We start from the raw sequence: 13,756 nt of genomic DNA, 5'->3' as shown, positions 1-13,756 counted from the left end.
TAAGGTCCTCAGCATTCCAACATGAATGAAATTAAAAAATAATGCAAAAGAACTAAATCAAATTTAAAGGTGGCTTGCATTAGAAAGCATATTTTCATATCTTATTAAAACCCAATGAAATAGCAAAGATCGTTTGCCAGTTGGTACTACTAAAAGCATCTTAATTTCAGGTGATCAATCAATGGTTTCTCAGGGAAATTATTAAGGAAGCGGAAGACAATTACATTTAGGATAATCAAGATTATAAGGTAAATGTCAGGCTAACCAAAAATCTAGAAGTTTTACAAATTTCATCTAAAGTTTTATTTGTATGCATCAGTGTTATCTGCATTAACACACATTGAGAAGAATTGCAAAATTACAAAGACTAGTAGTATACTAACATCCGATGGCTTGTATTCATCTTGGGTCATTGACAGAAGCTGCAAAAAGCAATGCAAGGACAAATTATTACAGAAGCACGGCTCAAGCATTAGTAAGTCTTCTTGAATACATGCATGCATATATGCTGACTTTTGCAGATTTGCACCAAGAAATTCAGAAGGAATTCTTAAAAAGTCAGCAGAATCGTACGATACCATAAAATTATATTCAGTGTGCCACAACATTGACATAATTTTACTGTATGTTCCTGTGAATTTTAAACCAGAACTGAGAATGCTGTATTGAAATTTTGGATGCTAGGTCAAAGAATTAATCAGTATGGCATTATACTGATTAACTGCTTTCTAATGTCTTTCTAATGATCCAATGCTTAAAAACTAAGTTTTTAAACAATCATTAGAATTACTACAATTATAAAAATAGTTCCAATAAAATGGTGATACAAATATAAAATATGATACTTTATCCATTTGCCAGCTCATTTCCCATTACTATTATTATAGTGGATTTCTTGGGGCTTGAGTATATGTGGCTTTAGTATATATGAATGTTCATATGTCCCACATTTGACAGTAACTCAACAAATGAAATTTTGCAGTGCAGCTGGTGCGGACGGACGGTATAGAGCTGGACCCTTCCAGGAGATTTTATATATCTGCCTAAACTGCCTTCTTTATATCTCCAAGGACACCAGTATGCTTAGGAAAAGATAAACTGGCAGTCTCCACTCACCAACGACAGTGCTAATCAGTAGTTACAAGTCAGATCAGATCTTTACACCAGATTTAGTTCCCTGACAGACTTTCTAGATGGTTTGCTCAAAGATAATGGCCCCATGACAAAAGCCCAGCCCTACACTTCTAAAATGTGGAAGCCAAAAACATAGAGCATGCTTTTCATTTACTTCCTTAAACTGGCTCCTGGTTGGTTTTTTTTTATTCATTTTTACAAAATATATGCTATCCAACTCTACCATGCAGCCTTGATATTGTATCTGATTTATACAATCACACGTGAAGATCTTACTTGCAACCTACATAACACTGCTGCCCCTAATTCAAAGTAATTGTGTAACGCGGAGACCCTTCCCCCTCCAGTCTTACTTTTCTCTCATCAGTTGTATAGTGGCTTGCATACCACAGACTGCGTCTCCTCTCTGCTGTCATTGGAATTGGGCTGCAGGGGACTTCTTTGTCATCTTCCCTGCTGACAGATTTCTCTTCATCAGGCATCTGCTAAATGACAACAAATGACAGCAGTAGCTATAGCTCTGTAAATACAATTTTAGCAGAGGAACTGAAATTTCCCCCCAGCTAATGCTCCCTCTCCAAAGCATGTCTGAAGCATCTTTTAGTTGCTACTACACCTGGTTTATGATAGATGACTCTGAGATGACATTTTCAGAAACAATGACAGAGATTTTCTGTAACTGCTAGTTGCATGACACCAGAATTACACAGACCTCCATGTACCTTGATTTCAGCATCTTTGACCACTGTTCCATGATGTCTTTACTGACAAGCTGGTAAGATACACACTTGACAGATGGAACACAAGATGGGTGGAGAACTAGCTGAACTGCCTTTCTCCAAGTAGGGTAAAGTCTCAAAGACAAAAAGGTAGATTGCCATGAGTGAAGTTCTTCAGAGACTGGCACTAGGTCTGGTCCTATTCAAAACTACCTGGATGCAATTGCACCCACAGAATATTTGTGAATGACACTGAACTGGGAGGAGGTAAATGGGCCAGAAGAAAGACTCACCATACAGAGATGGGACAACAAAAAATGCACAAGGTTTAACAAAGATAAAGTCCTGCAGCTGGAATAAACCCAGGTAACAGCAAAGACTTTGGACAGGCTGTGTGGGAAGCAGCTCTGTGGAAGAGGCTCTGGTGGTGCTGGTGCACAGCAAGCTGAACAAGAGCCAGCAGTGCACTGCATTCCAGCAGCGATGAAGGCAGACACGTCCTGGACTGCATCAGCCAGAGTACTGCCAGCAGATCAAGGGATGTGATTATTCCACTCTACTTGGCAAGTGTCAGGCCATACCTGCAATGCAATTCTGGCATCCCCAGCTCAAGAGAGACATAGAAAATCTGGAGAGGATCCCACCGAAAATTGTCAAGATGATTAGAGGGTTGGGGAAGCTGAAGGATGCAGGAATTAGGGTTTTTTTTAAATTTACAGCAATGAAATTGTAGTTTTAGAGAAGACAAGGGTACTCTTCTCACAGGGATGCACAGTTATAGGACAAGAGGCTAAGGACATAACTCGCTCCAGGGAAACATCTTCTGAATATTAAAAAAAAAGGGTATATATATATATATATTTCTTATTTATTCTTAAATTTTTTTCCCACCATAAGAACAATGAACCACTGGCATTCGTAGCCTCTGCTGGAAACATCCAAAATTTGGCCCATGAAAATCTAATCTGAGGCCTTGTTCTCAGAAGAAGTTTCTTCATATGATCTTCCCAAGTTCCTTCCAATCTGGACTGTCCTGTGACTCTGTGATTGTCTCTGATCCATGTGGTTTATTTCTCCATCTGAGACAGCAACTGTTATCACTAAGGTGAGGAGGAGTGCAAACCACAGTAGGTTACAGCTGCTCTTCGAACCCCACCAGAGCTCTTCCTGTGCCTCCTGAGTGGCAGCTTGCTGGTGGCAACTGTTCTCATTGCTTAGGCAAAATCCTCTGATGTAATAGAACAAGAATAAATCAGGATGCTGGGCAGAGTACCCTGCAAAGCTACCCATGGGAACAGGACATCCAAACGTCCTAGCTCATTTTGAAACTCTCCTCATTCCAATCCTAACAGCAAGGTCGTATTTTTAAAATCTTGACTTAGATAAACAATGATTATTAGTTAATTTCACTTCTCAGAGGAAATGGTAGCACATTTCACATGTGACTGTATATTTATATTTGATTGTAAAAGGGCATTCTTAGCAAAACTGTAAGATGAAATAAACTGATCCTGTGCTTAAAATACTTGCCACTGCTGTCTGAAACTTTAATATAAATATGAACCATAAAGAACTGCTTATCAAAGACATTTAGTTTGGCACCAGGGTGACAAAAACAACACAAAAGACATAAGATATACACAATTTTTTTAGTAAGATATTTTTAGCCTAAGAGATGACAGGGAAGGGTGGGAAATCATTTTGCTCAGAAGAGGAAGAAAACTCAGAAAACACAGTACTAGTCACACAAGCACAACTTGTGAGAGTCCTTTGACTTGTGTAATTTTTTCATTCTTCCTCAGCAACTCTTAAATACCTTTTAATTCAAACAATTATAAAAATTTTATAAGAGGACTCTACATTCAACTGCTGTAACTCTGCTGACTCCTGTACTATTAGTTACCACTCACAGCACAGAATGAATGGGCTCTATTCATATATTCAGTACTAGCAGTTACAGCTATGAGCTGAAATCTCCAGAGACAGATTGCTTTTTCTTATTTGCAGAGGTAGAATTTCACAAGACTCAATGTTAGAACAAGTCAGGGTCCAAAATAGCAAGCATAAGAAAAGCAAATCTTCCACTGACTGCCACGGTCACTTTGCATGAGTAAGATCCATTCAGAATCCCATGTGGAGACCATACACTGAAATTTCATACACGCCATACTTCGGCATTGTGGTGCACACACAAAAAACTGCACCTTGAAACTCAAGATGTGAAGTGGGGTCTGTTCCTGCAAAATTGTTCATCAACTGCAGCATTTAGAGACAGTCACAAGAGCATCTGTCTCAAAAACAATTCTTGCTGCAATCCAGAAGGAATTTTATCCACAAGAGGACCCCAAGATGTAATTCACACAGGAAAAAAAACCCCATCAGGTCTACATATTTTACTCTGCTTTTAGTATCTGATACACCAGTATTACATATAGCTTTTGTAATCTTTTTAGACTGAAAAAGTTTTTTTTTCTTGTTTTGTTCAAAACAGGTTTTGTTCAAGAGATTCTTTAGAACAAAATTTCTAAGATGAGCCACTTCTTACTGTACAGGACAGCAGTATATAGAGAACAACTGCTTTACACTAAACACCTCATAGCATTTTGTCTTCACCAGTCATTCAACTATAGGTAGGTTAATAGTGAGATCCTAAATACAGAGTGACTTCAAAATCACTGGGGATGGCAAAGACAGGTTATATACTTAGTTCCATAATGAATCAAATGCACTACAAATTCACAAGTTTAGAAAGATTTCAATGAAACCTGGAATACAGTTATTTCTGGACTTAAATAACTGAGAATGAAGTCTACTAGGGAAAATCTAGTAAGAGAAATTTCAAATCCTGATCTATGGCACCACAAAACAAACCCAAAACACATACAGACAAAAAAAAAAAAAAAAACCAAAACCAGCAAACCAAAAATAACAACAGAAAAAAAAAAAACCCAAACAAAAAAAAACCACAACAAAAGAAAACATAAGGAGGAAGTGTGGAAAATACAGAAAATACAGTAAATTTTGCAAATCTCAGCATCTCTAATGACAAATACTTGCATTGCTAACATCCTGTGCATCAAAAATATGCATTAATGCATGGATAATCTTTCCTTTATGGTGTTCCCTTTTATAAGCATCCATTTATCTTTGCAGGGAAGAATCATTTGCCTGGCATCTGAAGTTCCCTTGGGAGTGACAAGACTTTCTATTGCCTCTCATGTAGCCATGGGTTTGAGAGACATCAGTGTTTCTTATATTAATGTCTTTTAATACTTACTCTAGCTCAACTGCTTGGAAAGCATCTCTAATTTCACTTGTTGGCAGTTCTCAGAGACTGGTTTTAGTGTTTTATGGGAATATCTATCTCAGACACCACAAGCAGTCTAAAAAATAGAAGTGCAGGCAAGACCACTATAGTTCCTCTCAAGCCCCTGCAGGAAATTGCAGCATTCACTCTATCCTAGACAGAAAGACCCACTTCTCTCCACTGAAAAAGCCCTGCAACTACCTTAGATCCAACACCAAACTTTAGGATGGAGACTGTTGGATGAAAACAACACAGGTACTGGAAATCAATTCCCAGACTTGCTGAGATCACACAGCTCCCACTAACTGCATTTCACATGTGCTTACTCCTCCGTGAATAGTTCTCATGGTTTTACTAAGCACTTTGTGAGATGTGAAGTTTTAGTTACAGCCCCAGTGCTAAAATCATATTATTATCTGGAAATCTCAGTTTTCTTTTAAAGAAAGAAAAAAAAAATCTACTTTCCAGATGCTGCAGCTGCAGAAAAAATAAAAGGAAAAAACCCTAAAAATACCCACTGCCAGAGGGTACTGACGACAATCTCATGCCTTTAGAAAAGATAGTATTAAGGTTTCTGGAAACTTAAGACACAATTTTTTAATAGCTCAAGCTGACGGCTCTGGCATCGTTCACCTTTTGAAGCCCTATATATGTAACCCCCAAATACCAGACATCTCAATTCAGAGGTGATGTATTTTGATTGCCTTTTAAAATGTTAAACTGTTGCATTATCCACTATATGAAGAAACACCCTTAAAATAAGAAAACCTTGAACATTTTTACTTGCTACTACAAACTCCACTAATTCACAGCATGGTCATGAGTATTTTCATTGTGGTTTACAGCACTACTAAACCTCAACTTGAAAACTTACATCAGGCCTCTGAGGATCAGGAAATTAAAATAAGTAATGCCTAGGATCATCCTTTTTATACTTTCAGTTTCTAAGCTTTTAAGGTACCTCTGGGTTCTTATATACCCATTTTCCTCTGAAACTGGAAGAAGTAAAGATTTACTTTTTTTTTCCTCCTTCTTCTCTTGCTCTTAAATGAAAGCTGGGATTTTCACTCAGGCATACAGGAGGAAAGGTTTAAATTTTTCTTTATCTGTGATAAAATTGCAAATTTGTGTTTTGTCTTACAGTACCCTGTGCCAGAATGTGTCCTACCTCTGTTCTGGTAGTCAAGCATTGGGTGTTGGCATTTCACTCGATAGCACCTAAATTTGAATCACAGAATCATTTAGGTTGGAAAAGACCTTTAAGATCATTGAGTCAATCAAGCCCAGCCACTTCTGCATATCGATACCTGCTTTCCAAATCAAACCATTAATGCTCTGCCATTGCATTCCTTGCATAACAGTCCTGATGATTTTAAGAATAACATCCGTGTTAGATCAGACTCCTGAAGACACTTAGCAAAAGGACCAAATTCAAAGTACCACCTTGCACTTGGTGTCTGTTCCCCTTAATTTTCCTAAATGTTTGCATGTGTGCTAGCAAGTATCTGCACTGGCCAGCCTCACAGTCACCAGCCATGGGAGGAGAGAAGGAAGTTACCCTTACAATGGGCTCTTGCAGCCAGAGACGGATGAGAGTTGCGAGGGTGTAGTACATCACCAGCAGTAAGATTGGATTAGCGTGGTGATACCAATGTAGCTCTTGATTTTTGATGATCATCCAAGTGCTTGAGCAGTTTGTCTGAGTAAGAGAAGTGACTCCGAACAACCTGTGAATATAAAAAACCAAAGCAGCCTTTTTAGAGACTAAATCTTAACAATATTTTAAAATATTTCAGAGGCAATTTTTGCTGAGTTTTAATACCAACTGCTCTGTTCAAAAAGAGCATCTGCCATCACATCTAAAAAGCAGTGAGTCTTTTCATTCCACATATTTAGTAAAAAGAAGTGTTTTTTTGCAATCAGTTTTCAACATAAAAAAATGGGAGTATAATAATATAATATCTACTATGTCCAACAAGAAAACTTGCAATGACCTGCTCCCTGTAGATCCAGAGCTACAGAAAATGGGAAGAGAAATTCTGGCTGCAAGTCCATTTGGCAAATCACAGCAACATGACATTTCAGAGAGATTTAGTAAACTGACGTGTAACACCATTTCAGTCACCCTGCCAGGACACAGCTGTAAAGTATGTCTCCTTGGCACACTGAACAATTTACTGATCTTTTGAAAAGCTAATACTATTAATAAATTGCTATCTAATTACACCAATGCTTATAAATGTACAGGGTTCTATTGAACTCATAGCTTTCGTAAACAAAAAATGAAAATATTCAGAAAGGTTATTGTTTCAGATGGTCAAATAACTGAGGGAAGAAAAAGAAGAAAAATTAATTAGAAGTATTAATATCAATGACAGATATTTGATGTTTCTGGAAAAACTGGGTTAACACAGTATTTCTGTCAAGTAAGGAACATCTGTTGGAAAAAATCTCACTTAAAATTAAAAAAGAATCCCCAACATTTTCAAATTTAATACAAGATGTTGGATGCCTAGTAGATGTGTTAAATACTGAAACAAAACTAATAGGAAACAATAATTAATCTGGCTCTTCCTCTGTAAAACAGCTTGCAGAGTTCCAAAGTTAGGGCATGAGCTACCAGTAGCATGCGTAAGTACTTACTACAAACACTTTCGTCTATTGACAAAACCTTTTTCTACCATAATGTCTGTGAGAGTTTTCATTTTTTACCAAAAAAGGTCTGATTCTAAGAGACAATTAAGGAGAATTCCTTCTTGGTGAAACAATAAATCCCAGACTACTGCTCCTCTGAATGAAAAAACCAAATACATTAACAAAAAAACCCACCCAAAACCAAAACATTTAATTTTAAAGGGTGTCTAAAAGCTTAGTTATTCCTCTACCTAGTAAGATCCAACATGAAAAGCTGAATAATACAAAGAATAAGAGCAACATTCAACAGAGATGTGCTGCCTGAAATCTGCCTTTTGGATGCTGCAAAGTGAAAATATTACATCTGCTCTTAACTGTGGATTTGGTGCATGGGCACAATACCATTAACTCCCAGAAGGAGAGCTCCATAGCATTTTATTAAGCAATCTATCAGCACTCACTTCTCATTCTGATTGTCAACACAGGCCAAAGGTATAAACTTTAGGATCTCTCGGAGCTTTTGGGTGAATACAAGGCTGGGAAAAAAAAAAAAAAATCCTGCATACAAAGTAAATTGCTGCAACTTAAAGGAGCTGAACGAGCTGTGTTTGGAGCTGACTCAGACTCAAACTTCCACAGCATCCAAGAACATTCAGAGCTGATGTTACAGTTTGGCTCCATCTGGGTGAAATACATGCTGGACTGTATTCAGTTCATATTTCTATCAGCATAGAGGAACATCTTGTTTGCCTGCTTTCCTCTCTCCAAATGACTTGTCATTTCTGCTCATCAGTGATCAGGGTTGTTGAGTTCCTATTAGTTGTTGAGTTCCTGTTAGTTTCCTCTTTTATCTCTGTTTCACAACACAGCTCTCCGTCTTTAGTTCATTTTAAGCTCTTCTATGTAAGCACAGTATGATTCACCCTATTTCTGTCTCATAAGCATCAGAGTGAAATCCAATTCTTACTGAAGTGCAAAGTCTTTCCATTGACAGTCAGTGCTGAGTATTTCCTACAGAAATGAGGGAAAGTTCCTGAAGGTTCTCAGAAATTTCTGCCAAATAGACATGACCTGCATATCACATATTCCATTCCTATAGTCATATATAGCTATAAAGTCAGAACAACTTGTGTTTTATCTCCACTGAAAAGAAAACATTCCACATAGTCCTAATGGTTTGGAAATTTTATTATGTTTCAGTTAAATTCTCATTCTCTTAGTTTCATTTGCTGGATTCAAATTATTCATACATTATAATATTGGATTTAATTCTGCTCCCTTCTGGTCCTGCATCCATCAAATATTCAGAAGTTACAGCACATCTTTTCCCTCTAAGATGCCACATGGCCAGCAATGTAGTTTAATGTATTTCACTTCAATGTATGCAATGTTTCATCTCATAAATCATGGATGTAGAGAAACTGCTCCTCATTTCTGATTTCTCCTTGGGCTTTGAGACTTGTTAGTCACAATGTACTCAACACAACATTCCCTGTTTATCACGTTCAAAATTCACTGCTGCCTTGGGAGTGCTCGTTCTGTCTGTTCTGGCCTCCAGTACTGCTACAAGTTGCTACTCACTCAATATTTATGCTTCATCATTATCCTCAATGAGAACTGCTGGTGCAGAACATTTTTCAAAGAAATAGAGTCATCTTCTCTTACATAAAGCTTCTAATTACACCGGGATGGCTGTCATTAAATGTATAAGCAATATAAATTAGGGCATTATTCAGTTCTGCATACTTCATTCTGCAAAGATATCTTTACATTCAGTATTGATCCCAACCAGCTGTATTTGAGTCCAACTCTGATCTTGATTTGACTTCATCTTACCCATCATACCTGCATGCCATCAGTAAGGTCAGAATGAGTCCTAAGTGGGAGAGACACACTACCAAACAAGACAAGTACATGTGTACCTGGATACAGAGTATAAGTAAAACAAATTACGAGAAACTTATTTACTCATGGATTTATTTGACTTTCCAAAAGACTGCATGCAATGTCACAAATGAAAATGGAGGTTTGCAAGGTGTGAATAGATTAATATTTCTACTCTTGCAAAGAACTAAAGCTGGGTTTTTCAACGTCCTCACTGGTATTCTGAAAAATCCATAGCAGAAAAAATTTGAAAAAAACTATAGAAATTATAAAAGGACAAGAGGAACTTTAATGTCTGACTGAGAATTGCTCTGAAATAACACAGTGAAAAACAGTTCTTAAAATAAAGGGGGCATCTTTTTGTCCAGTTACTACTGCATACGCTTGTTTTCCCAGCAAAGCTTCCTATTGAATCTGTGAATCATCCTTCTAGCCAATGCACTTCCATCTTTCAGGACTTCCTGACAAAGCTGTAAGCTGTGACCATACAAAATTCCCACATTCTATATTAGTCTAACATTAAAATTCAGAAGAGGAATTCCAATTTAAATTGAACAGAAAAACAAATTCCTGTTGCACCCACAGATATTTCACCTAAGGAGCTGCTGAAGTTGCTAAAACTCCACATTGCTGAAACTTTTATTGCATGCATTACTTAATTATTACATTAATATATTATAAGAATTGGAGTAATTAGTCATGGTACTAAATATGAACAAAAAATGGTTATGTAAACAAAAAATATATTTCATACACAGAATTATCAAAACCAGTCATTACATATCTGTTAGGTCTGCGTATTTTGCGTTCACTAAAAATTATTTGGCTTTTTATTTTTTTTAACATATTTGTAAGTTCAGATTCTGCACGTGCTCATGTTTTAGGAGTTGATTTCAGGCAAGGATTTGCCTTGTAACTTTCAAGGACAGGAAAGGAAGTAATAATTCTGACTTCCTGCACAATGTAGGACACCCAATAATTCTTCTACTGAACAACAAACTTGTGGTTGAAAAAGAGTTTATAGTCTAGAATGGTATCCAGTCTTGACTTCAATTGATAGAAAATCTTCTACTGTCTCTTACTCTTTTTCTATTGGATTTAACTTCTGTAACAGTTTTGTCTAGATGAGATTTCAAGTTGCTGCATCTTCCTACAACTCTGTGTACTCCTTTACATAGTACTTTTCCCTACACAACAAAGCAGGGTGTCATTCTCCTGTATCAGAGCTTGCATGAAGATTATAGTTTGAAGAAAATGTCTGTGTCTAATCACTTTAGGAGCTGAATTTCCTGATTTAGCAGTTAATATTACAGGATTTCTGTTTCTGGGTCAGTTATTTAGCTATTGCATGGTTATTCACAGCAATGGCATCAGAACATTTCACTGTGCTGGGTTGGATTTGGGAAATCCATATTTGTAGAACTTCTAAATTTGTGTTGGATTTTATGAACTGTCTGAATCTTTATTTCATCTGGCTATCTTCTGCATATTTATTTCACTCTCCTCACATGGAAGGAGACAAGAGTGATGCCTGCAAGTCTGGGGTAGGAGAATGGAATATCAAGACTGACTGACATTTGAATAGCTGAACCCTAAAATGGAGATGCTAAAAGTGATCAAATGAGAAAAGGAAAGGGAAGGAGAGTAAGCAAAGAAGAGGAGAATAAGGGAGGGGAGAATAGGGGAGGAAAGAGCAACAAACCCCTAGAAATGGGCAAAAAAATAGTATATTTGGAGAAGGTGGTGGTGGTTGTGGTAGAAATATTATTTTTCTGGGGCAAAAAGGACTGATAAATACAGGGAGAAAAGTCAAAACTTCATGCTTCACAGTCCAAGCCCTGAATATTGAGTTTCATGATGAAAAGTACTTGAAATACTGAAAGGGCTGTGTTCCAAACTCTAAACACTGCTTGAAGAGCAAACCCTTTTTCAAACATTGACTTAAGGCTGTTGTTAGGCTTGAAAATATTCTGTGGATAAGGGAGAGAAAAGAGTGGAAAGAATTGGAAAATAAATTAGCATACAGAAAACATCCTACACAGCCTTCCTAAAAGTCAGGAGTCCCCTTTTCACACACAAGCCATTCTGTTGGGTTTTCCGTACTTGGATGACAGAACTACACAGAAGTTAGGATCCATAAACTTATATCCATAATGTCTCTTCCAAGGGAATGCTGTGAGCCACCCCACTCACCCTCTTTGGGCTATGTGCCCAAAGCAACACATGCTGTTGGAAACCATTCAGCCAGTTCTGTGGCTCCTTCAGACTCATCCTTGCCTTCAGAAGGTCATTACTGCCCAGGCTATTGGCTGGGAATTCAGACCATACTGGGGCTACTGCTCCAGGGTACATTGAACTGACAGCACATTTTTACAGAAATAGCAGAACGTTGGGAGGAAAGAGGTGGAAAAGTTGGCTGAAATGCATTAGGCATCCCAAAGAATTAGGGTTAAAGAGAACAGGAGGCATTTGGTTTCATGTGGCTTTTTACAGGAAAAAAAAAAGAATGAATGGAAAAATTGGCATTTGTCTTTTCAAATCATGTTATTTATAAGATTCCACAGAGAAGAAGTTGATCCTTCATGCCTCCTCTTCAGCTCAGCAGGACAACTGTGTAGGGAGATATGCACCCACAAACCTCAGTCCACAGCTGGACTAAAGTTATTATATGTATCCATATTACAGTGATACAAGCTTTAAAAAGCATTGCAAGTATTTTTAGCACTAAAAAGCCCTAGACCCCGCTTTGGTTCAGACTTGGATAATTCAGAACTAGCTAGGTGGAACTGTGCCATACTAACGACCATACAAAAATGTGACTGGGCTGAGAAGCATTATGATAAATTTCAGCTTAACAGTTAAAAAAATTTTTCTGAAATATCTGTAAATGTAGACTAAGACTGGAATTGTTTTTCTTCAGCATGTTGCTATCCCAATGCTATAATACAGGCATACTCATAGTGCATGTAGATTTGGTAGGTAAGTAGATCGTTCTAACTTTTGTTTTAATGTCATCACATTTCTATAGCTCTTTAGCAGATGTCTTATGTCCTTTTTTTTTACCAAGTTTTGGTTTCCATAGCTTCTATTGGATCAAAGCTTTTCTGGCAATGACAAAACCAGCCCTTGTGTATCTCCCAGCCTCTTCTGAACACCAGTGACTTCTCTTTTAAAGGAAAACTAATTTGAAATGCACATCTACTGCATGAGAAATCTCATGAAAAAATGAGTAGTTTAAAACTTGTGTGCTAATATCATCCATATAATGAGGACAGAGAGAAATTATGAGCCATGAATCAGGAAGCTGTAGAGGAGAAAGGATATCTTTAAGGGTAGTGAATTACATAAAAGCTTGAAAAACCTATAAATACAACACAAACTTTATTTCAAGGAGAAAAAATGGACCATGTAAGCAGCTACAATATAATCACTTTGTTTTCAAGTGCATTAACAACTTTAAACTAAGATGATAAATAATAAACTCGGTTTTGTTTTTAAGTAACCAGACAATCAAATTTTCTCTGAAACTATGTGACTGGAAGCTGTTAAGGAATGGGTATCCATTAAAAATGACCAAACTTCAGACATTAAAATACTTCACATACCTGAAATAAAGCAGCTTCCCTAAGGGGAATTTAAGTCTGAACATAAAGACTTGTGAGCTCTGTACCACATTTCATCCAATAATTGAGCTTTGTACTGACTTTCTATAGCAAAAGCTTTCATTGCTTTAGCAGCAATAATTCCCCACCGTTATCACAAAAAATAGGTGTGGTGTGGGTCTATTAAACCCTTGTTTAGTAAGACAAAACCCATCTTCAAAAGCTTTAAATGAAGAAGATTTATCCTATCAATGGGTTTCATCTCTGGATCCCCAAATCTTTCCATTACCCATGACACAGCTCAACCTTGCTCTGAGTTTCTAGTGAGCATCAATATTGATGTTGCTCCTTTCAACACAACAGTGAGCTAGAAAAGCAGCATGTTGCTATTGCCTTCGTGGGCCTCAGCTGGGACTTCCACAGACTGTCATCTGATGTAGGAACACGCTAAAGCAGCAATTCCAATATCTTTTCAT

At 37.3% G+C, this 13,756-nt stretch overlaps 1 protein-coding gene across 5 annotated transcripts in view; it reads right to left on the bottom strand.

The window, feature by feature from the left end:
- PIEZO2 (piezo type mechanosensitive ion channel component 2) overlaps positions 1 to 13,756 on the bottom strand; it is a 292,650-nt gene that overhangs the window by 94,050 nt on the left and 184,844 nt on the right. For 4 of the 5 annotated variants that reach the window (XM_032121792.1, XM_032121810.1, XM_032121818.1 and 1 more), the window contains exons 8-10: positions 6,725 to 6,887; positions 1,488 to 1,619; positions 384 to 422 (exon numbers count right to left, since the gene is read on the bottom strand). In XM_032121792.1, coding sequence (XP_031977683.1) covers positions 384 to 422; positions 1,488 to 1,619; positions 6,725 to 6,887 — 334 coding nt within the window. The remainder of the gene's footprint in view (positions 1 to 383; positions 423 to 1,487; positions 1,620 to 6,724; positions 6,888 to 13,756) is intronic. The other variant, XM_032121801.1, reaches the window with a different exon arrangement.

This window comes from Corvus moneduloides, chromosome 1 (assembly GCF_009650955.1).
Source record: "Corvus moneduloides isolate bCorMon1 chromosome 1, bCorMon1.pri, whole genome shotgun sequence".
Taxonomy (NCBI): Eukaryota; Metazoa; Chordata; class Aves; order Passeriformes; family Corvidae; genus Corvus; species Corvus moneduloides.
The sequence above is the reverse complement of the archived record's forward strand: the minus strand, read 5'-3'. Positions and strand labels throughout refer to the sequence as shown.